General features: G+C 34.8%; 1 protein-coding gene across 1 annotated transcript in view; it reads right to left on the bottom strand.

The window, feature by feature from the left end:
* LOC126976453 (tyrosine-protein kinase Dnt) overlaps nucleotides 1–22,589 on the bottom strand; it is an 88,698-nt gene that overhangs the window by 42,016 nt on the left and 24,093 nt on the right. Inside the window, exons 2-3 of the mRNA XM_050824770.1 lie at nucleotides 2,324–2,451; nucleotides 289–404 (exon numbers count right to left, since the gene is read on the bottom strand). Of these exons, the coding sequence (XP_050680727.1) occupies nucleotides 289–404; nucleotides 2,324–2,451 (244 nt within the window). The remainder of the gene's footprint in view (nucleotides 1–288; nucleotides 405–2,323; nucleotides 2,452–22,589) is intronic.

Below are 22,589 nucleotides of genomic sequence, written 5' to 3'. Positions count from 1 at the left end.
AATTTGAAAGCATTATTGTGTTTCTGTATGAATGGCGCCGTAACTAGTGAAATGGGCTACTGGGCAAATGAGACTTAACATCTTGTCTCAAGGTGACATGCGCAATTGTAGCGCCGATCAGAATTTTTGGATTTTTCAAGAATCCTGAGCGGCACAGCATTGTAATGGGCAGGTCGTATCAATTATCATTAGCTGAACCCCCTGCCCGTCTCGTACCTTATAGTCATTAAAAACAACGGTTAATTCAATCTACCAACGGATCATTGTATTAATAAGCATGATATTTACCGAAAAGTCTGTAGATTTGTAGGAACAAAGCCTTTTTCAGATATGTTGACTTGTGGCGGCAGCATGGCGCCTTTGGCAGCTCGTACGTCATAATGGATACTCATCACGTAGGGAAGCTGTTAAGAAAAAACCTTTTATAATATACATCGGTCCTTCGAACAAAGAATGTAAATGGTTCAACGTACTTTACTTAAACATGTAATGAAACTAAAAGATTATAATAAACAAAGTTGTTTTATTAAGCTTTCAACTATTAAGGAGATATTAACGAAGATTAAATGTATTATTCATTTCCTCATTATTAATATCAGTAATAGAATAGACTACTTAATATAAAATACGACTGTAGAATAAACTAAACAATTTCGTCTAAAACAATAAATTAATAATATGAATTTCATTAAAATTATGTGAACAATTTTCATTTAAGAATAAATACAATAAATTAATTTTGAAATGTTTTTTTATATTAAATTTCATGTAAAATTGTGTTAACAACAATTGAATTTAAGAATTCATTCGATGAATATTTAATATCGAAATTTTTCCATATTCAATTTTATGTTTAACTGTGTGAAGAGTGTTTAATTAAGACTAAATACATAAAATATTTAATCTCGACATATTTTCACATTAAATTATGTGAAGAATTTTCATTTACGAAATAAATATTTTCCATGTCCCATGGTTTTCCAGATCCTCTATTATGTTGGCGTTCCAACTATGCAGTGTGAAATTGAGAAATCAAAAGGAATTAAGCTGATCAGCTCTTCGTCAATCTAAATACCATGACCTCTTAAGCCCATCCGCGGCAAGGATAAGGGTGTAAAGGAAGGATGTATTCTAGGAAGGCAGTCGACTAATCCCAGATTAAACTTTAAAAAATATCAAGTTAAACTATGTAAACAACTTTAATTTCAAAATAAAATTTATACTTCTAACTGTTTGCCATGTTCCCCAAACCTTAAATCAAATAAATAAAAACAAAAGATATAATCAAATAATCGATTAAGACTCGTAAATAACTGTCGCCGAAGAAATTCCACAGAGGAGCTGTCGCTAACGCGCTCTCTTTTGTTTCGCTAAATTTAATCTCTGCAGCTAAATTGGAAAGTGCGAACAACGGGAACAATTAATAAGACTGTGTTGAAACTGAACATTTTCTATACAACGTGATGTTATAGCTTTTATTTAAATATCTGTGTTTGAATTTAATTCTTAAACGAATGAAAAGTTGACAACGATTGTGTGATAAAGGGCATAATATCGTAACAAGTTAACCGGCAAACGTTGTTTCGCCATGTAAATTAAGTATCATACGCCTGTTAATTGTATGAATTGTAATGGTATGTAATGAAATGTCATTTGTACTAGTTAAAGTACTGTTCTATAACATTACTAGTACTAGTACTTTAACAGTAAAGCCTCGTTTTCACTAGGGGACATGTCGCAGAGACATATCGCTCGACATTCAGGTCTGTGCAAAAGTTGTGGAACAATGTCCCGCGATATATGACTCATTCACATTGGCCAGTCGTGATCAGTATATCGCCCGAGGAAGTAGTGTTGTTCACATACACAAAGCGACACACTTTCTCACCACTCAAAGCCTGTCCGGAGACTGTCGAGATACACGATGGTCGCGCGCGTCGACGCTCGCAGAGCATCGACTGGCGACATCGCGCGGGACACGTGAGTGAATTTCATGTCGAGCGACAGAGTTGCGGGACAAATGTCTCCTAATAAAAACGTGGCTTAATAGTACTGCACTGTGGCAATGTGGCTGTGTGCAAGGAATGAGCTTTCTTGTGCATTATTCCCAGGACGATATGACATAGGTAACTTAAAAACACGCTCTTGCAACACCTGGGGACTCACTTCAGGTGTTTCAGAAGAATGTGGGCGGCGGTGATCACTTAACATCAGGTGACCCATATGTTTGTGTATCCTTCTCTACCAGGAAAAAAACGAAAGCTTTTTAGAATGGATTGGGCCAATTTGACGTCAATAGGTATTGTAAGTTTGTCCAACATACCGGTTTTCGTCCAGTCGCTTGCCACATAAACTCCAAGTCGGATATATGTGCTGGTACTGGCACAACGAAGCTCGTAGCGTAGTTGTTCACTACGCCTTCTCTCACGTAGTACAGCTCTGCGTCGAGACCTGCATAAAACATACAATATTTACAATTTTATTATCAGAATCGCTTATAATTAGGCTTAGCTGTTTCCAAAATATTGGGTGGCAATACAATTGCGCTCGTCACCTTGAGACATAAGATGTTAAGTCTCATTTGCCCAGTAATTTCACTCGCTACGGCGCCTTTCAGACGGAAACACAATAATGTTTACACATTACTGCTTCACGGCAGAAAGAGACGCCGTTGTGGTACCCATAATCTAGCCAGCATCCTGTGTAAAACCACCACCACTTGGTAGTTATTATCCCTATTTACACAACAGAAAATATTTGAAATTCAACTTGCTAATATATTGGTAAATTAAAAATAAATGTATTATTATTAAATTATTATGTTTTATTCAGTCAGAAGCACTTATTGTACTGTTATTAAAATAGACACCGAGGAATCAAATTACATATAATCTTAAGATGATTATATAGAATATTGCATTGCATATAGAATTTTGTGTAATAATTTAGCTTGTATCCTTAAGTTTCACATTATCGATAAAATCACGTTACGTTTTTTCTTCATATAAGTTAAAGAACTCTTGAGAAGAAAATATAAGAAAGTCAACGGTCAATATTTTCAATCAAATAGAGTATTTTACAAAGGCTGTAATATACATAACAAATTAGTTCCATATATAAGTCGAGCTGAAATAATAGACATTATTTCATAAAAAGTAATAAATAATTAATTTAAAGTAATTTGATTACTGGAAGTGGAAAGAGCCCAAAGAGCACTTTTAAAGGATATGCACTTTAAGCGACAACGTTTTTCTACAGAACGCTTGTATCAGCTTTGTAACCTATTAACTGTGAGAAAGTTATATATTGTACAATGTGTTCTGAAATTACATAAAATAATATCATACGATCCTAATATTGAACACAAACGAAGGAAAGACAAAGTTGCCTTTGTTACACCATTAAGGACGGAGTTCTATAGCATGCAGTATAAATGTCGTGCGGCATTTCTTTATAATAAAATAAACAAACAGTTACATATATATAATAGAAACGCCCATAAATGTTAAATTGCATTGCTCGCCTGGATACTACCACAAAATTATGATGATACTGAGTTACTCTTACGACACATACGCTAACACATATACACACTTACACACACACTTATACATACACACACACACACGTTTTATAATATTATTATGTTCTCTAAGTATGTCATTTTAAGGCTAAGAAAGAGTGGAGCCTCCTGGCACAAGCATTCTTTATGCTTAAAAGGAGGTTCTTGCCACTATTTATTACGGAGAATTTGTTAAAACCAATAAAGAATTTTATTTTATTTTTTTAACTTTATAAATAAATTATCGTATATTGGATACCTTTAAAGCTTCAATATGAATTCAAGAATTTGTCTGTCAAGTTTTTTGTCATGTTCGTTTGTCAAGAGGTGATAAGAGCCGTTTGATTTAATTTCTAAGCATTATTTAAGAAAAGTACTACAAGCCTTGGCCGCAACTAGACTGTAATAGACTTATATATGTGTGCATTTTATTTAAACGTTCGTCTCCGCCTCTGTACTATTTCGACATATTTGTAAAGCTTTGCCAGAATATACGACAGTTTATTTGAAATATATCAATGTCGATTTCATATGAAGATTGCTTACCCTACCTCACCCCATATCTTAACCAAAAGACAATGCGACTCTGTATAAATTATGAGATGCTATCATAGATTGTCACGATTGCCTGTCGGTTGTATTTGACAACCTTTTAAATAAGATTTTGTGAAAATTCGCAGATTCGTAGCATATCTTAAAATTTATATATACAGTCCTGATGTTTGTTTCCAGTGAACTCCTAAACTAATGAACGGATTTTAATAGGGATTACTTCATGGAGTAGTATTCATGTAGTTAAGTCCAACTTGAGAGATAGGATAGTTTTTATTGCGATTTGGGATCCATAATTATCTACCGAGAAGTTGACGTCCAAAGCTAAAATTTGAATTTGGTTCATTTTATTGGCCAATGTTCTGGGAAGTTTTTAAAAATAGTTAGAAGCCTAGAAGTTTTATTTTTGATACCTTGAACATTTTCATGAATTTAGCTGGAGCAGTTTTCTTGAACTTACGACTCAATTCTAAACTCGTTCCACATTTTCTAACACTATTCATAGTTTTGTTACATGGTTATTGCAACAGTAGTTTATAATTATCAACATAAAATTAACTAAAAGTGTTCAAAAAAATTAGAAAAAAGTCCTAAACCACAATAAGGTGAAAAGAGCGGATAAAAGGGGACAAAAATTATTATCTCCTAAACTACGCAAAATCGTAGAACATACATAGGGGTGATTCAGACACCCATCACCATAAGGCTTTCAAATTTTAGCTTTGGACGTCAACTTCTCGGTCACCCTGTATAATTACATTTTAGTCTATCAGTGTGGGAATAAGCTTACGGCTTAGAGTTATTATTGTAATTAGTGGATCACTTGATACGGCGATTTATTTATTAAGCTAGTGCAAAACTCCTGAAAATGCCTCGAATAGAGGCATATGTGAATCACTTCGAAACACGTGTTAGAGAATTAACACTTAAGATCTTATGATAATAATTCATTTAAAACAATAATCGTGATTAAAACGGGTTGTTTTGCTTTCGTAATATTTAAAGTAAACTCAAACTGCAATAGTAAGTTTTAAGTTTTTCTATGTAACATTGTACATTTAGAATGAAAATTAATGTAAGAATTCAACCCATAATTGAATTTCCATTAGTTTGAATACAAAATGAAAAATACATTCCGTCTAGTCATCAATATTTCAAATGCATTCAATGGAAAAATCTTATTATTCTAATTTAGAAAAGTACCTTATCACTTTAAGTTAAATGTGCACTCTATTTTAATAAATGTAGAGCTCATATTTGAAAGTGTATTTTTATAGGTTATGTACACTTCCAAATGCATTGAGCAAATGGTGTGCACTCCCCAGTTGCTAGTTCGATTCCCAAGGGAGTGAAGTGCGTCAAATTATCCAACTAACTCTATTTGCTTGGGCAAAGAGAAAAGTACTACTGCAGTTCACCCGAATGATTTTGGTAGTAGCGTTTTCTCGAATATTCGGAAAGGTAAAATGTTTTAAGCCAAAATTTTATCTGGATATTTTGTGAAAGCGAATGAATATAAGAGCACTCACTGAATACGTTTCCTGCAGAATCAAGTTTATATAATATTTTAATAGGAATGTAGGTATGTTGTTTGCATGAGAGGGTTTATGTAGACGTAAGTACTAACGTCATTTAATCACATATCTAATATGATATGTGATGCGCTTTTACATGTATTTTGTGCTAACTAACTCGAATGAATGAATGAATTCTTTTCAAAAAAAATCAAAAGTATCTAAATAGTTTGTTATTTTAAAGTGATATCCCTCACTTTCTGGTGTTTACTATTTTATTTTCATCTACAGTTGTATTATTAAACATAAAAATATCAATAAACTGAAAATAATTTTTACAAAAAGAAATCAGTCCTTTTTAGTATTTATTTTTTGTAACAAAACAGGATCAAAACTAATTATAATACGCTCTAACTCTTCATAGAAATCTTCTTATTTCGGATGATATTTTTTTTTAATTGTCAAAAATATACTGTCATCAATCGTTGATACTTGACTTTCAAACAAATATGACGTCTGTTGGCGAATGAAAAGCACGTTAAAATATACTTAAAATGTAAATACGTTACGAACCGAATAAAATATACTATTTAAAGGAATAAAAGGCGCGTAATTGTTACTGTATGTTTAAATTAGGTTTTTGCGTACCAGTTATATTTATATGTAAGAGTTTCAATCACTATTACTACATAATATTATAAAACTAAGTCCAGCGCCATGTCTGTCTGTTTGTCTGTTCGCGATAAACTCAACAACTACCGCATCGATTTTCATGTCAACTCATTCACCAATGGATAGCGTGATTCTCAAGGAATATTTTAGTATATTATTTGATATACGATATTTCTTGGTGGTTTCGGGAAAAAAGAAGCCATCTGGGAGCTTTCAACAGAAACGCTGTCTAAACCCTTTGAGGCATAACAAACTAATGTATGGTGGAATTGTGTATCTTATATAGGTCTACTGAAAATCCACGATAGAATAAGTCTATCTCCTAAAGATTACATACTATCCTTTTAAATACTTAAGAAATTGGCGATAAAAAAAGCGGTAATATAAAAGCTGTTTACACAAGTACGATATTAATCCTTATCATTTTATTACTAATATAATCAACTTTGATTACACATTACCAGTGTCTTAAGACTGCATTTCGCGAATACTTACATCATTTTCTTTTCTGTTACAGAACAGCGTCTGTCAGGTCAGCTAGCATACCAATAAGATTTAACCCATACCTACCTAAAGCAACGCAATCCCGCAGAGTATTTAACATCTAATAAAAACCTTCCTAGTTTACCCACCTCGAGAGCTAGTAGATGTTTTCTAAGATAAACACAGTTGCACTCACAGTGAAGGGTGTCTAACACATCCGAGGGGGAGACGGCAGGGGTGATTCATCAGTTGTAAAGTGGCACTTCATATCCAGCCCGTTTGACTATCGCATACGCTTTATCGCCTCGATACAAACGCACGACGCTGAATTGGATCATCCGCCATTTTAATTTCGGCTTTTTTGTAACGTTCTTTGAACAGCATTTATTTTTGAATAGAATGAATTTACTTTGTTTTATCTATTTTAACTGACTTTTAAAAGAAGAGTTTGTCAGGTTTTTGTATGTTTCATCGATTTATTTTTAATTCTAATGATGTCTTTCCAGATTGGTACATAGTACAAAAAATATGATTCAGTGATGAAATCTATGAATACAGCGCTTTATATAGTCTACTAGCTGACCCGACAGACGTTGTTCTGTAGATAATAAAAAAAATTACTGTTTTATAGGAATTTTCCAATAATATTTCAAAACATCAAGAATTATTTCGTAAAAAATGCTCCCTTTCTAATATTGAAATTGTTTCACAGTGGAACTGTCAAACCGTGCGTCACTAAATTACCTCATGGAAAATATGTCCATACAAAACAAATATTGAAAATAAAAATAATTTTGGGTCTCAAATCGAAATTAAAACTACCCTATCTCTCAAGTTGGACCAAACTGCACTCCATGAAGTAATCCCCATTTAAATCCGTTCATAAGTTTAGTAGTCCATCGCGGACAAACAACGTGTCACGTAATTTACATAGATTAAGATATATATCTAAGTATCCTAAGCTAAAGTAACCGTTATGTTCTAAAAGAAGTATGAATCCACTAAAGTACTTTATAGAATCTTTGTTTTTAACCGACTTCAAAAAGGAGGAGGTTCTCAATTCGATCGGTTTTTTTATATATGTACACTGATTACGCTGAGATATGATCAAATTTACGTGATTCTTTTTTAGTTCGATTCGGAATAGATGCTATTTAGTCCCATAAAAATTACATAGTTTAGCCTAGTAGTTTTAATTTTATGAATATTTTTGTTTACATGGATGTTATTGTAGTTTGTGTACGGGTTCTTAGGAGTTTTCATTCAGGTTGATTATAAATTTATTATTAACTGACACAAAAAGTAAAAAATAAAAAAAAAAACACAACATTTAGTTAAACCGACTCCCGAAAACTAAACAGTATAAATAACTTAATTACTTTTATTTAATACATATCTTATGCAAACCTTTACCTTTAATATTAATAAATACTATTATTTGTGTGTACTACATATTGATAGGTTTGAAGTCGAACCAAAAAACCCGAATAAATATCACTTTATTAAATGTATATTCAAAGCATTTAGTCAATTATATCTTGTTTGCATATGCTTATAATTAGCAATATCAACAATATGTGTACGTGTAATGTGTAACTCTACCTACCAATTCTCCCGTACCACCCTACTGTTACAAAGGATGTGTAGGCTTCAATACAATTAGTCGCTTGAAACAATGCTTCATTATAATAAAACTTACTAATGACAAGGAAGGTAGAGGCGCCCCGCAGCTATGTCTTTGTATTTAGTGAAAGGCGCTAATATGAAACTGTCGCGCTGTGTAAGGGCGTCCACAGACGTGCGATATTTTCTGTCTTCAGAAAATAAGCTACAATTTGATATCAGGTATCTTTGTAAAGATTGATAATAATATATTGATCACTCGCTGTATCGGTATGTAATGTTATCTGTGGTAATTGTAATGGGACTCCTGTTTTTGCAATTAGACTCCTTAATTGCGACTGTTCTGCGTGCAGGATTGACCGATTATTCCAACCAGCCTAGATCCTACCAGAAGTTCAGACCCTGAAAAATTTTTAGATTGGTCGTCCGACCCTATTCATGCCATGACTTACATTTTCGAGAATAAAGCATCTATTAGCGTCTGATTGTGAACAGTTGCAGAGTAAGAGGAAACTGCCCTACCGTGGTGTATCTCAGTGTCAACTTGTTACAGGGATTGGAGAAACTCGTGAAGAAAAAGTGTTGTCATTAATAAAGTCAAATCATCGGAGAGAACCCTAATTGTAACCAAGTGTACAAAAGTATTATATACTTTTTTGCACACTTCTTGGTGGGTTCACACTTGCGACGGACTATGGAGATGGACGTGTATGTGTATATTTGTTTATTGGGTTCCAGATTCCAGTTTTGGATAATTCGTGTAAATTTTCAATTGACCCCTTTTGGTCTGATCTTTCTCCTGTTTGAATAGTTATATCTGAAATTTCTTTTGGAAGCTTTATTTTTTTTGGTATCGCTTTCGCGCTCACCTCACGGAGCGAATTCTATTTCTCTGCTTTATTCTTCAGATTTTTAATAGAGCTGTCCATTCCATACACCCAACAATGTAAGAAAAAGAGCTGACATCGTCATGTTGAATGTCATTTCTAATTTATATTATTGTTTTTTAGAACTTTAGTAATACAAAAGTGGGCAAGTTTCACGTGATGAGAAGTAGTGAGGTAACCACCCATGGATATTCGCAATCCAGGACTCAAGAGATGTGTAGGAGGCCTACTATGTTGATTGGGAGTAAGCTCTAAGTGTGAAGATCCAAGAGCCATATCGGTTCGGGAAAGTTCCTCGCAAAAGTTCCTGTAATAGAGGCACAAGGAGGTGTCACACTAATAGTAGCCAAACATAAATTCTGATAGACTTCTGAATTTTACTACCAATAAATGAAATAATAAAAAGACACTAAAACGAACACGAAAAATTCAGTTGTACTTTTTGTGATTGACACAGTTGTCCCTGTCGAGACCAAATACCTAAATGTCGCTAGTCTGCCTGCAACCTTAATTCTTATCGCCATGCGAATTTAGTTCTTCTGTTAATGAGGTTTAAAACGAATATCTGTTTTATTGACATGGTCTTTATGAGATAGTTTTCCTTTCTAATTGTATACTCCCCGTGTCTACATGCTAGTGAGGTGGTAATCATGTAGGGTTTAGTATTGTTGTTGGAGGGCTTCATTTTCCCTAGTTATTGCGACAGGTGAGTGTTGAATATGTTGCATGGGTTATATTTTAATACTATATACTGTAATGAGTTTCTTGCTACTTCTTCTCATTAGCTCAATCCTTTACGAAATAGCGGTAGATTCAATAAGAAAAAATATTTTTTGACATTCATAAGTGCCATTTCCTTGACCTACATGAGTTTGTTTTTAACCAATTCATTATTCAAAAGAATTTCAATAAAGTTCAATGTGTGAATTTAAATTCTATTTTGAATAAAAATATTTGAATTTGAATAATGTCATATAACACGTATTTTATTCAAATTACAGGTACATCAAAAATATATCACTGATATTTCTAGATACAGCTTTTTTTATGAAAATAAGGCACTACAATTGGGCTCGTCACCTAGAGACACAACACGGCGAAACACAGAAACACAGTAATGTTTACACATTACTGCTTCACGGCAGAAATAGGCGCCGTTGTGTTTCCCATAATCTAGCCGGCATCCTGTACAAAGGAGCCTTCCTTCCTTCCTTTTCTTTCTGGTGGAGAACTATGAGTCCATTTTGAAATCAGTCCTTTTTTTTATGGAATAGGAGGATAAACGAGCGTACGGGTCACCTGTTATTAAGTGATCACCGGCGACCACAATCTCTTGCAACACCAGAGGAATCACAGGAGCGTTGCCGGCCTTTGAGGAAGGTGTACGCGCTTTTTTTGAAGGTACCCATGTCATATCGTCCACAGCTTTGTAGTACGTGGAAGAAAGCTCCTTGTAAACCGCGCTGTGGAGGACCGCCACACATCCAGATGGTGTCCAGTCTGGTCTTTTTTAAGCTTTACGATGTTAAGGTGTTAATACATGCCAGTGACGATGCTCATAGGGCGATGCCGAGTGACCAGCGTGTACCAGATGTATTTAAAGTACTTTTTAGATGGATGCAATCCAGCGTTCCATCAGAGGTCACCTTGGAGTGAGCTTGGTTTCCATCTTTGGATTGTGTTTCTACCGCACGGATGTCATTCGCGCGCCAACTAGCGAATCAGTCGCGAGTTGTCTTTTGGCGTGAGAACATGAAATCATGTTATAGGTAATGACTCCAAATTTGTCCAAACTTCAGTAAGAGGCCTTGCTTTAGCAGCTTGTAGCCTAATAATTTTAGGGTTAATTTGTTTCAATAAATTAACACTTCAGTTAAGGTTAGGAAATAAACATTTATTGTAAGAAAAATGCAGATACATAAATTCATTATTATAATGGAAGAGACCCCTTAAAACCAAGTTATCCTAATTGAAAATAAATCATAATATATATTACATGGATCATACAGAAATATGTGTTTTTTTATGTCTTGTTCCTGTCAATAGCTTTTATTATGGACATGGTCTTCGCTTGACATTTTATTCTCAAATACGTCCGCACTCACTGTTTGTTAGTTGTTACAGCGCAAATGTTTTTGTTAGAATATGTAATCTGCCAGCTAAACGGATGTAATTCACGCCACTGACCCGTATAAATACCACTTTATAGGCTGTTCCATATGACAGCAAATATTTTGTACCTATTTGAAGCGCCACTCGCGAGCGTCAAGAGAACTAATTTTGACGTATAATACAAATGGCTGCGAAGGAACGTACAATACTCTGAAGTATTTTTGCATTTGTATGTATATCCAAAATGGCGAATATCAAACAGGCACAAAAGTACTTTGACAGCCGCCAGTCTAGTGGTATATAATAGAGGTCAGTGAATCCACGCATCCTCATGGGCCTGCAATCCAAGGACGATGAAGGTCATATAAATATTTGGATGACATCTGCAGTCTACATGGATGATTTCAAGTAAGGTCACCCCTGATGGAACGCTGGATAACATCCGATTAGAAAATGCGTTAATGTCAATATAGTTATTAATTAATAATAATTAATGACTAAAAAAAATTAAGACCGATGTCATTATATTTTCAGCATTTTTGGAAATAAAAATTATTTTATTTAGAGTAATATTAATCGAACGTTTAGTTTTATCATACACTTTAATACTAAATTTTTTAAACTGCTAGTTATATTTATTTGGAGAAAAGCGGTTATAATTAATTTTCGGTATTAACAGTTAATTCAGGCCATAAGTATTTTTAATTGATTATTAATAGCATATGGTTTGGTTTTCCAAGCCTTAACTCTACTAATGTTATTACTATTCGACTTCTTATAGATTTTTTTTCTTTCAGATATAAATGCTGCCATAAATACTAATTAATTGTTTAACAATGAAAAAATAAATTTTCTATTGCAAATATTATTTATTATTTTTACATAAATATAAAACAATTTAAAATATAAAAAGCTTATTTGAAGTGGTCTCCATTGGCTGCAATACAGTCCTTTAAACATTGAGCCCGTTAATCGATAGAAGCACGCACTCTTTCCATGGGAAAATTCTTCACTGCCAATCGTACGGACTCCAAATTATCATAGCGTTTAGAGTAAGCCGTACTCTCTAAAACTGACCATAAATCATAATCTAGCGGATTAAGATCGGGACTAGGCGACGGCCAGTCTGCAGCTCTGATGAAGTCCAAAACGTTCGTTTCCAACCAAGACTGCGTAGACCGCAGTTTGACCAGACCAGCTTTATGACCCGGCGCAGTCTTGCTGGAAGGACCATTCTTGGTTATTGAACATGGTGTTGTTCATTAACCAAGAATGGTCCTTCCAGCAAGACTCAGCGTGGTGTTGTTATGGGGCTTCACTCCCATCTCACGAATGGTATCTTGATACACTTGTGCCGATGTTTTGATACCTTTTTCACAAAAGTATTGCTCAATGGCTCCTTCATACCTGATACCCCACCAAACCATCACTGAAGTCGGATAGTGCCCACGTTGCAGTCTGTCGACTAATTGGGAAGCTTTCTTAGAGCTTTCAGCATAAATACGGTAATTTTGATTGTAAAAATGTTGCTCAATTGTAAAAAAATTCTATGACCTCCCTTTGCGTATCGCTTCAGTAGTTGTTTCGATTTTATCACCCTATTCTTTTAAAATTATCAGTTAAGAAATGACCAGTACGTCTCTTATAGGCTGCAAGTCCTAAGACATCTTTTAAAATAGGCGACATCGTTCAAATATTATCTAATTATTTATGTTCTATCTAATTATGGCCAGACTAGGTATATTAGATTGCAAATAAATTATTAATAAATAATGGTGGCAGTATTCTGTATACCCTTGTGTAAAATTTTCCAACGGTACATACATATCCATACCGAGCACGCATCCCAGTTTAACGTAATAGCCCATTCCGGGGTAATTACAAAATGATACGGTTTGTACGCTTGTAATTTGGATAGCATTAGAGTTTAGACCACTAGTTGGGCTCTAAAGTTAATGTATGTACATTTGGCTAGTTTGGTTAGAGTTATATATGATAATAGACGTTGTAAAGGCTTAATTAAATCCATTTGGTCGGTCATTCAGCATGTAAAATAATAATAAAATTTGAGTCACAAACGAGTAGAAATGATTTAAGTTTTACTCATGTTAATGCAATATGTCTGCCTCTCTGCAGATTGCATGAGTAAAACAGATGCTAAGAAACAGAACTGAGAGGCAGACAGATACTAAGGTGGAAAGATGATATAAAGAAGGTTGCTGGACCAGTTTGGAGTAGAGAAGCTCGGTAGAGAGAACTGGAAGGTCTTAGAGGTGGTCTATGTCAAGCAACAAGCTATAAAAAATTAAAAATAGAGGAAAAATAATAAAACATGTTACTACATCTAATATCTAGCAATAAAGGCTATCTTAATGCAAAATGATCAAGAAAAGCTTAAGACGATTCTGGGATATTTTCCAACAGAAGCTTCGCACTTATTTATAAAACTAACATATTTTTCAACCATAAATCTAATGAGAAATGTGGATGGTGCGAGAAAATAATTTACAGCAGCTTTCCAAACTTTTGTTATCGCAATAAATTTCAATTTAGTTGTGACCTCATTTTCTTACAATCCTCATTTGCGTAATTTTTGCCGTAGTGTCGAAGACAGAATCCAATTTTCTTAATTTAATTTACGATGCACTTTTTTACTTGTAATTGCAAAGTTTATAAGTATTATTTATGCTTGTGACTTAGCCGCATCAATATTTTTGGTTATCATTTCACATTTTTTAACAATATTCTTGGTCATTTTATTAGTTGAGGGCCCTGCTGGTGTTAGAAGGAAAGGTAGACCGGTAACTCCACGGGATAACGATATAATAAAAAAAAAGATTAAAGACTAGAAGACAGTTGCGAAAGATAGAGACTAATGGAAATGCCTCCACGTTAAATTATTGGTATCTTATATTATATAAGGTTCTCTCCGAGCGCTTTTACCAACTGAGCACTCGAACGGAACGTAGGTCGCGGGTTCGAGTCCCACATCTATCATAAGTTTTGGTTAATAAATTTAATTTGTATAATTAATCCCAGAAGTGAGGGTTATTACTTTGAAAAAAAAACAAATTGAGTATTTAATTTATGATTTCAAATAATTTAACTATTATTAAACACATTACTATGCTATCTAGAATCTAAATATCAATCTATTCACATAAATATTTTCACCGACTGTCTTACAAATTTTCGAATGGGTCACGTGTCCTGATGCGAGTTTAATATTTTATACCCATCCCAAGAAAAGTGATCAATGCCGCTGAAGAAGTTTACACTCCAAAATTTCAACTGAACGGTTGAGTGACACATATATTGCAACCAATTTACTTATGCTACATCTTAGAAGCACCTTTATGTTAAATTGAACAAACATACGTGTTATGCCTACTACCTACTAGCTTAAGTGTTGGCTGTATATGCCTTTACAAAATGATCCCAGAAAATGTAAAAAAGTGTAACAAAAACTAAAAGAATTCTTAAAGACGTGTATTTGGTAAAGATCGGTTAAACATAATAAATGACTCTCTTAATTATAGCATAGATTGGGAATGGGGCAACCGCCCTCGAGGCTATTTAATAATAGAAAATCTTTTTTTTTTATGGAATAGGAGGACAAACGAGCGTACGGGTCACCTGTTGATAAGTGATCACCGCCGCCCACAATCTCTTGCAACACCAGAGGAATCACAGGAGCGTTGCCGGCCTTTAAGGAAGGTGTACGCGCTTTTTTTGAAGGTACCCATGTCGTATCGTCCCTGAAACACCGCACAAGGAAGCTCATTCCACAGCTTTGTAGTACGTGGAAGAAAGCTCCTTGAAAACCGCACTGTGGAGGACCGCCATACATCCAGATGGTGAGTATGATATCCTAACTTGTGGCGTGTCGTGCGAAGGTGGAATTCGGCGGCAGGAATCAGGTTAAACAGCTCTTCGGAACACTCCCCGTGATAAATGCGGTAGAAGACACACAATGAAGCGACGTCTCTACGCAACGCCAAGTGATCCAGCCGTTCACAGAGCACTGGGTCCCCGACAATTCGAGCTGCTCTGCGTTGCACGCGGTCAAATGGATCGAGCTGATACTGGGGTGCGCCAGACCAGAGATGACAGCAATACTCCATGTGTGGCCGGACCTGCGCTTTGTAGAGCGCTAGTATGTGGGCCGGCTTGAAGTATTGCCGTGCTCTATTAATGACGCCCAGTTTCTTTGAAGCCAATTTGGCTTTGCCTTCCAGATGACCACGAAATTGGCAATCGCTCGAGATTTCGAGACCCAGTATTCCGATACTAGGCGAGGCTTTGAGGGAAGTGTTGTCGAAGAGCGGTGATACGACAAATGGGGTTAAATTGAACAAGGTTCAATTTTCCCCATTCCGCGACCTTCTCAAGAGAGGACTCGATAGAAGACACAAGTTTCTCCCGGCACTGTCGACGATTTCCCGAGAGAGACCTGCATGACCCCTCTATATGGCATCACCAGTGCTGTCGTCTGCATAGCAATGAATGTTGGAGGTGTCCAACATATCATTGATATGCAGAAGAAACAGCGTGGGAGACAGCACACAGCCTTGGGGCACTCCAGAATTCACGAGCTTCGGGTTCGAGCAATATCCGTCGACAACGATCTGTATGCTACGCCCAGTGAGGAAGCTGGAGGTCCACTTGCACAAGCTCTCGGGAAGCCCAAATGATGGAAGTTTGGAGAGGAGCGCCTTGTGCCATACACGATCAAAGGCCTTCGCTATATCCAGGCTAACTGCCAGGCCTTCCCCCTTGCTTTCAATAGCCGCAGCCCATCTATGTGTCAGGTATACCAGAAGATCACCTGCCGACCGATCATGGCGAAACTCGTATTGTTGGTCGTTGATCAACTGGTGACCCTCTAGATATACCAAGAGCTGACGGTTAATTATGCTCTCCATGATTTTGGAGAGCAGGGAGGTAATAGCAATAGGCCTGTAGTTTGCCGGATCCGAACTGTCTCCTCTTTTATTACTTTATTGTAAGCCACAAGGAATATATATTTATACATATTATTATATAATATTATGTCGTAGTCAAGAATGTCACAAGAAATGAATACGAAGATGATTCGGTATTAGTCTTAGCTCGAGTGTAATCGGCGTGCAGTGCGAGTGCGGGCTAGAGCGGGCGCCGGGCGAGCGTCGAGCAGCAGTCAGGGAAGAATTATCGAGCGAGGCGGTTGTGTCGTACGCGCATGCCAAGAACTCAACGTTCTTATTTAAAGTGAAAAGTTTCTTGCTGATTATTATACCATGTGTTTGTAATACTGTGTTTTACTTGCTGTCGTGTTAAATACTTACAACAATAGACAGCCACGAAGAACCTAAGCTTGTGTCCGGTCTTCCCCCTAACCATCGAAAAACATGCAAAGCTCATTGGATGACTATTACTAGCACTAACTCAGATCGCAATTTGCGCTTCAAAATATGTATCAATATTCTTTGAGATTCAATTTTTCTTTGCTTTTCTTTAAATATTATCACGCTCTCATAATACTCGCTGAATATTTAAAAAGCCGACACTTTTATACAAAAACAATATCAATTTCCGTCGTTTTTTGCTTTTCCAGTTAGTGCTCATTAAAATTTTAAATTATCGCCCCTTTGCAAAATCTTCTCTCTTTGATAACTTTTTGCTGTGATATTTTAAATCTTTATCGAACTAACTGCCTTTGTATCCCTACTTTCTTCGTGTGAAACATTTATTGTCGCTATAATTTTATCTGTGAATTCTATCACGAAATATTTAAACTTGTTTTCGTAGTCTTCAAATACTTTTTCTGAAACCGGTCGGTACAAACCTATCATTTTTATGCTGATAATTTGAAAATGTTCAACTTTATTATTTCATTTTATTCTTTAATTTCTTTTAATTGGATTATTTTAAGAACAATTTTTTTCACTGTGGCTTTTTTACCCGTGGTTTTGAAAATCATAATTTAATGTTATGTATATGTTATGTATATATAATATGATAATAAATAAATATGATATTATTACTCGTAGATAATTTTACGATGATGTTTTATACTCTTCCTATGTTAATAGGCTCATATCGGGAAGTTTTGATCGGGGAGGTTTTCTAATTATAAGTATAATATTTTGAAAAAACATATATATTCTTCTAACAGTTCCCTAGTTTATAATGTAATCGTTTCTACCTTACAATAATCTAATGCGTAATCTTAAGAATACTAAAAGTTGTATTTTATAAAAAAAATAGAACCTTTTCAGAATAATCATTGTATATTTTATTCTCTATGGTTACATGTAACTGCGTAAGTATTAGCCGAGTATTCATTGATTATTATTGTTCATGCTTTTTGTACTTTCTCCAGCATAAGGGAGTAGGTTACTTCGTAGGGATTCCATACGCACGAGCTCGCTTCAAGCTTACTACGCACAAGGGTACTGTAAAGCAGTTGTATAATATTGACGCTGTGGAAATCGCGCGCATTCCTTAATACGAAAACCAGTCTCATGAAGGACTCTTGAGTGACTGTTATTATATGGTCGTGAAAGGTAAGCTTTTGGTCAAATGTCACACCCAGGTATATATATGTTTAGAATTATCTATGTTATGATTTAAATAAGCAAATTTATTTCTCTTGCTAAAATTTCTATGTGATTAGCATAACATGAATATGTTCGCTTCTCACACTAAAAGCGCTTTCGCACATGTCCGATTAGAATCCGATCCGTACCCATGAAAACACGGTCCGGAGTAGACGTAGAACAATTTCTATAGTAATTTACGCACTAGATCCAGCTTCCGTCATCCGGTTTCTTTCCGTCAACTCAGTTCCGGAGAAGATTATCGACGGACCGAAGTAGCTATAGTATTATTTGTATGAACGCTCGCGCACTGCGTCCCATCCGAATTACAGGTATGTGTAGTGTTGCTCTACCTTCATAAGTACTCATAAGTTAACAATAATAAATATTGTCTGATTAAGAACTGAGTTTTACTTACCTTAATGTGACTGCAAGCATTTCTTCTGGCGGTATAATTTGTCTAAATTTTGTGTCTTGTAGTAAAATATTATTTTTTATGTATTGTTAAGTAAAATCGAAAGCTCACTCATTCCGCAGTAATTATAAAATTGCCTATCGTATTGACGTAACACTGCCTGGTGGTTGTAAAAAGCTCCTTTTAAACGTCGGTCCACCAAGAGAAGATACACCTAGAATTATTTACTTCTTCTGAGCCTTCGTATGTACAAATAGCATTACCTCTGGTGATGCTTCGCGTAAAATGCCAAAAAAAGGCCCCTGAATTGCTTGGAATTGGATCAGAGATCGGACTAGTGCGTAAGCAATATCCGAATTCGGTATGAGATTACTACCTGTATTTTTACGGGTACGGATCGACTTCTGATCGGACGTAGTGCGAAAGCGGTCTTATTCTTCTGTTGGGCAAATGTAAAATTTTGTACCAAATGTCACTTCAAGGATACGACAGGCTACAGATTTATTTATACGCAATATTCTTCAAAACACAAAACGTAGAAATATGTTAAAATTATTATTTAAATATAAAACACAAGTGCTGACCCGGCAAACATTGTCTTGCGATATGAATAATTACCCGGTGCCCGCTCATTGTATGAATTATCATATGTAATGAAATGTCATTGACTGAATTATATTACATCGAATATATAGGTATGTCTATGTCAAAAAATATAGGTTCCAGATGAGTAATCACGATAAAATTCTTCTCAGAAGCGCGCTGCATTTTTTGGTATAAGTATTATTCCGATCGGTTCAGTAGTTTTTGCAGTATAACCGAAGAACCAATGGGAGGCTCCGTTTAACAGGATGCCGGCTAGATTAAGGGGAACCACATCGGCGCCTATTTCTGCCGTGAAGCATTACTGTGTTTCGAACTGCTAGTGAAATTACTGTGCAAATGAGACTTAACATCTTATGCCTCAAGGTGACGAGCGCAGTTGTTGTGCCGCTCAGAATTTTTGGAGGTTTTCAAGAATCCTGAGCGGCACTGCATTGTAATGGGCAGGGCGCATCAATTCCCATCAACTGAACGTTCTGCTCGTCTCGTCCCTTATTTTCATAAAAAAAATAGCTCTTCATTATATATTTGTACCTATAGATTTTACACATCTAAATTATGTTCCAATACATATTCACTGCTTTTAGCCTCACTCCTATAGGTAATAGGATTATATTTGAATTAATATCACTCATTCCGTATTAAATGTTTTGCAAGTTCAAAAATGTGTACCAAAGGAATAATCCCGAAGAAACCCATCAAAGGTGTCGACACCAGGCGTGCAAATGGCAGACCTTTGAATGTTTTTCGACGATAAAATCGTTACACCTAAATAATGGCTTCATTTTATAAAGTGACTCAACAGTTTCTTGGCGACAGAAGCATTTTAATTTTACTAAGTAATTACTTTTTCATGATATATCAATTTTCAGGCTTATGTAGGCGGATTGTACTCAGTGCTTAGTGACTCTGGCCATCGAGCTAGAAGCTCCGGTTTCGACGTATATGCGTTTACAACATGATCCCAGAAAATTTAAAAAACAAATGTGTTACAAGTTTGATAATTGCTAAAAAACGTTTGTGTGGTAAAGGTTTATTATAACACAAATGATAATCTTAAGAATTCCACAGACTGGGAATGGAGCGAGCTCCCTCAGGCTATTAAATAATGAATGTTTATTGTACGATATTACATTGTAATCCATATTTTTATTAAAAAAAAAGCCCGCTGAGTTTCTTGCGCCTTCATGCGCGTTCTTCTCAAGTCTGAGGCACACTATTTTGAATGGGTGGTAGTTTTGGAAGTTCAGTGATTTGAAATCCTATTTTGAATAAATATATTTTAATTTGAATTTCGTATACGGTACGTGCAAATATTTATATGATGAATATGGATGTTTTATAATTTATGTTTTCGAGTCCTGTATGTATATTTCTATTTAAGTGTATATTTAAGTATGTACATATCTTTTCAAGTATATCGTTTTCTTAAGATAATTTGTGAGAATATCGAGTATGTAATTAATACATAAGTATATATATATTGTGATAGCACATAAATATGAAATTTCTTGTAACTACTTCGAGCAGGCTTACAAGATAGAAAATACCTCTAACGGTAAATGTGTACACTTTTATATTAAAATCCCAGACGCTATTCAGGGGTGATATATAATAAAATTATTATATTAATCAAAACTTATTTTTAAATAGAATATCTTATTATGAAACCAAGAGTTATAAAGTATAATAGATCAATCCACACACCCCGTAAATAATAAAAACAAAACTGAAATAAATAATTCTACTCATAATTACAACGTTTTATACGACATTTTGAACGAGTACAAATTGTACTTATGAAGTAAAATTTGAACCGCGTAATTTGAACGTGAGTGGAAGGTACGGAACGCGACAAAACCACATAAAATAGGTGTTCAAAAAGCCCGTGGGAACCGACGTGTGTGGGAGACATGTGCGCTATTAGTCAAATGTTGTGCCCGAGCAAAAACAGTCATAAACTTGACGTATTTTGTGTTCCAACATGGATGTTTTATGCGATTACTTTTAATTATGTATTACTATAGATGATTTCAATACCTAACGGCCGTTCCCAATATACTATCTACAGATAGAGATAAATAACTACTTTCTACTGTCAGTAATTAACTGTCAATAATCTGAAGCTGTCCCAATATACCCGATAAGTCATTTTTATTGCCTTATATTGGGACGCGTGAATTGCAATTTCCATACAAACTTCTATCGCTGGTAAGCTATACGTCGTCCTATTGACAGCGTGTACGGATGAGGTGTGTTACCGTCGATAAGTTTATTGGGACAGAAAAGTCAACGACAGTTACGATTTTTATCTCAAGTAAGAGATAGCCTGAATATTGGGAACGGCCGTAAGAAAAGAATAAGCATTTATTAACTTAGTTCAAAATGACACTTATGAATGACAAAATATTTAACTACCAATTCCAAAAAAGTTGAACCTTATTGAGAAAAAGTGCCAAGTAACTTATTACCATTCCTTTAAATCTATATTTACAGTGTCAGCAATTTACATTTCTTTTATTTTATACAATGCATGTAAATTGATATACTGAAATTACTCATTGATTAAACTTACTTGTGTAAGTTAAAAAAAAGTGATTATTATTCATAAAAAAAAACATACCGACGAATTGACAACCTGCTCCTTTTTTGAAGTCGGTTAAAAAATCTCAAAAGAGTAACAAGTATAGTAGATGCTTCAATTACACCAAAAATTATTATAATATTATGCATTTTAGTTAAACTAATAATTTAAATGGTATATTATAAATATAATTTTTCTTTAATGTTACACCAAAAATTGAATCGTCATTGTTTTTTTTATCTACTAAATTACTGAATATGCTTTACCTGTTCTGTGGAATATACCGTGTGTTAACTCTTATCAATCGCAAGCTATTTGTAAATTTTTATAATTTAGACATTTTTCAAGAGATTGATTCTGTTTGTGATATATAAATAAAACACAAACCTTCAATTATTCAATTTAAGTTAAGAGTTTTTATTTCATTTCTATAACTTGAACAATAAGTATTTTTTTTTTTCAATTTTCTATGTTCAATATACAATTCTATTACATAGCTACTAAAGGTATAGGAAAAGTATATGTTGGTCACACTAGGTGAACTCTGGGGTTTCAAGAAACAGAGGCAATAAAATAACTTAATTAATTATTCTTGTGGATCAAGAATCTATCGCTTCTTCGATGGATATGCTAAATATTAAATTTCAATCAAAAAAGTGCCTTTAACTTCTTGAGTTCTAGCAAACTAGCGATAGAACAACTAAAAAGCAACAAACATACCGTATGTTTTAGCAAATTTCAGTATACAGGTGTCCCAAAGTTATGGGACATGAAGGGAAAGTACCTTAAATATGGAAGATAGGCTATTTTACTGAAAGAAGACTTTATGTTATTTTTAAAAGTTAGTACTTCTGCATTCAAAGATTTTCTACTTTTTTTGATTACTTGCCTCGTCTGGGAATCGAAACGACTGAAATGTAAAAAAAAAAACACCCTTACTTTTATAATGCCAATCGAAAGAATGGTTAAAAACTAATTTGATTATTAATTGATTGTATATC

The sequence above is a fragment of the Leptidea sinapis genome, chromosome 40, assembly GCF_905404315.1.
Source record: "Leptidea sinapis chromosome 40, ilLepSina1.1, whole genome shotgun sequence".
Taxonomy (NCBI): domain Eukaryota; kingdom Metazoa; phylum Arthropoda; class Insecta; order Lepidoptera; family Pieridae; genus Leptidea; species Leptidea sinapis.
This window is presented reverse-complemented; position numbering and strand designations above follow the sequence as displayed.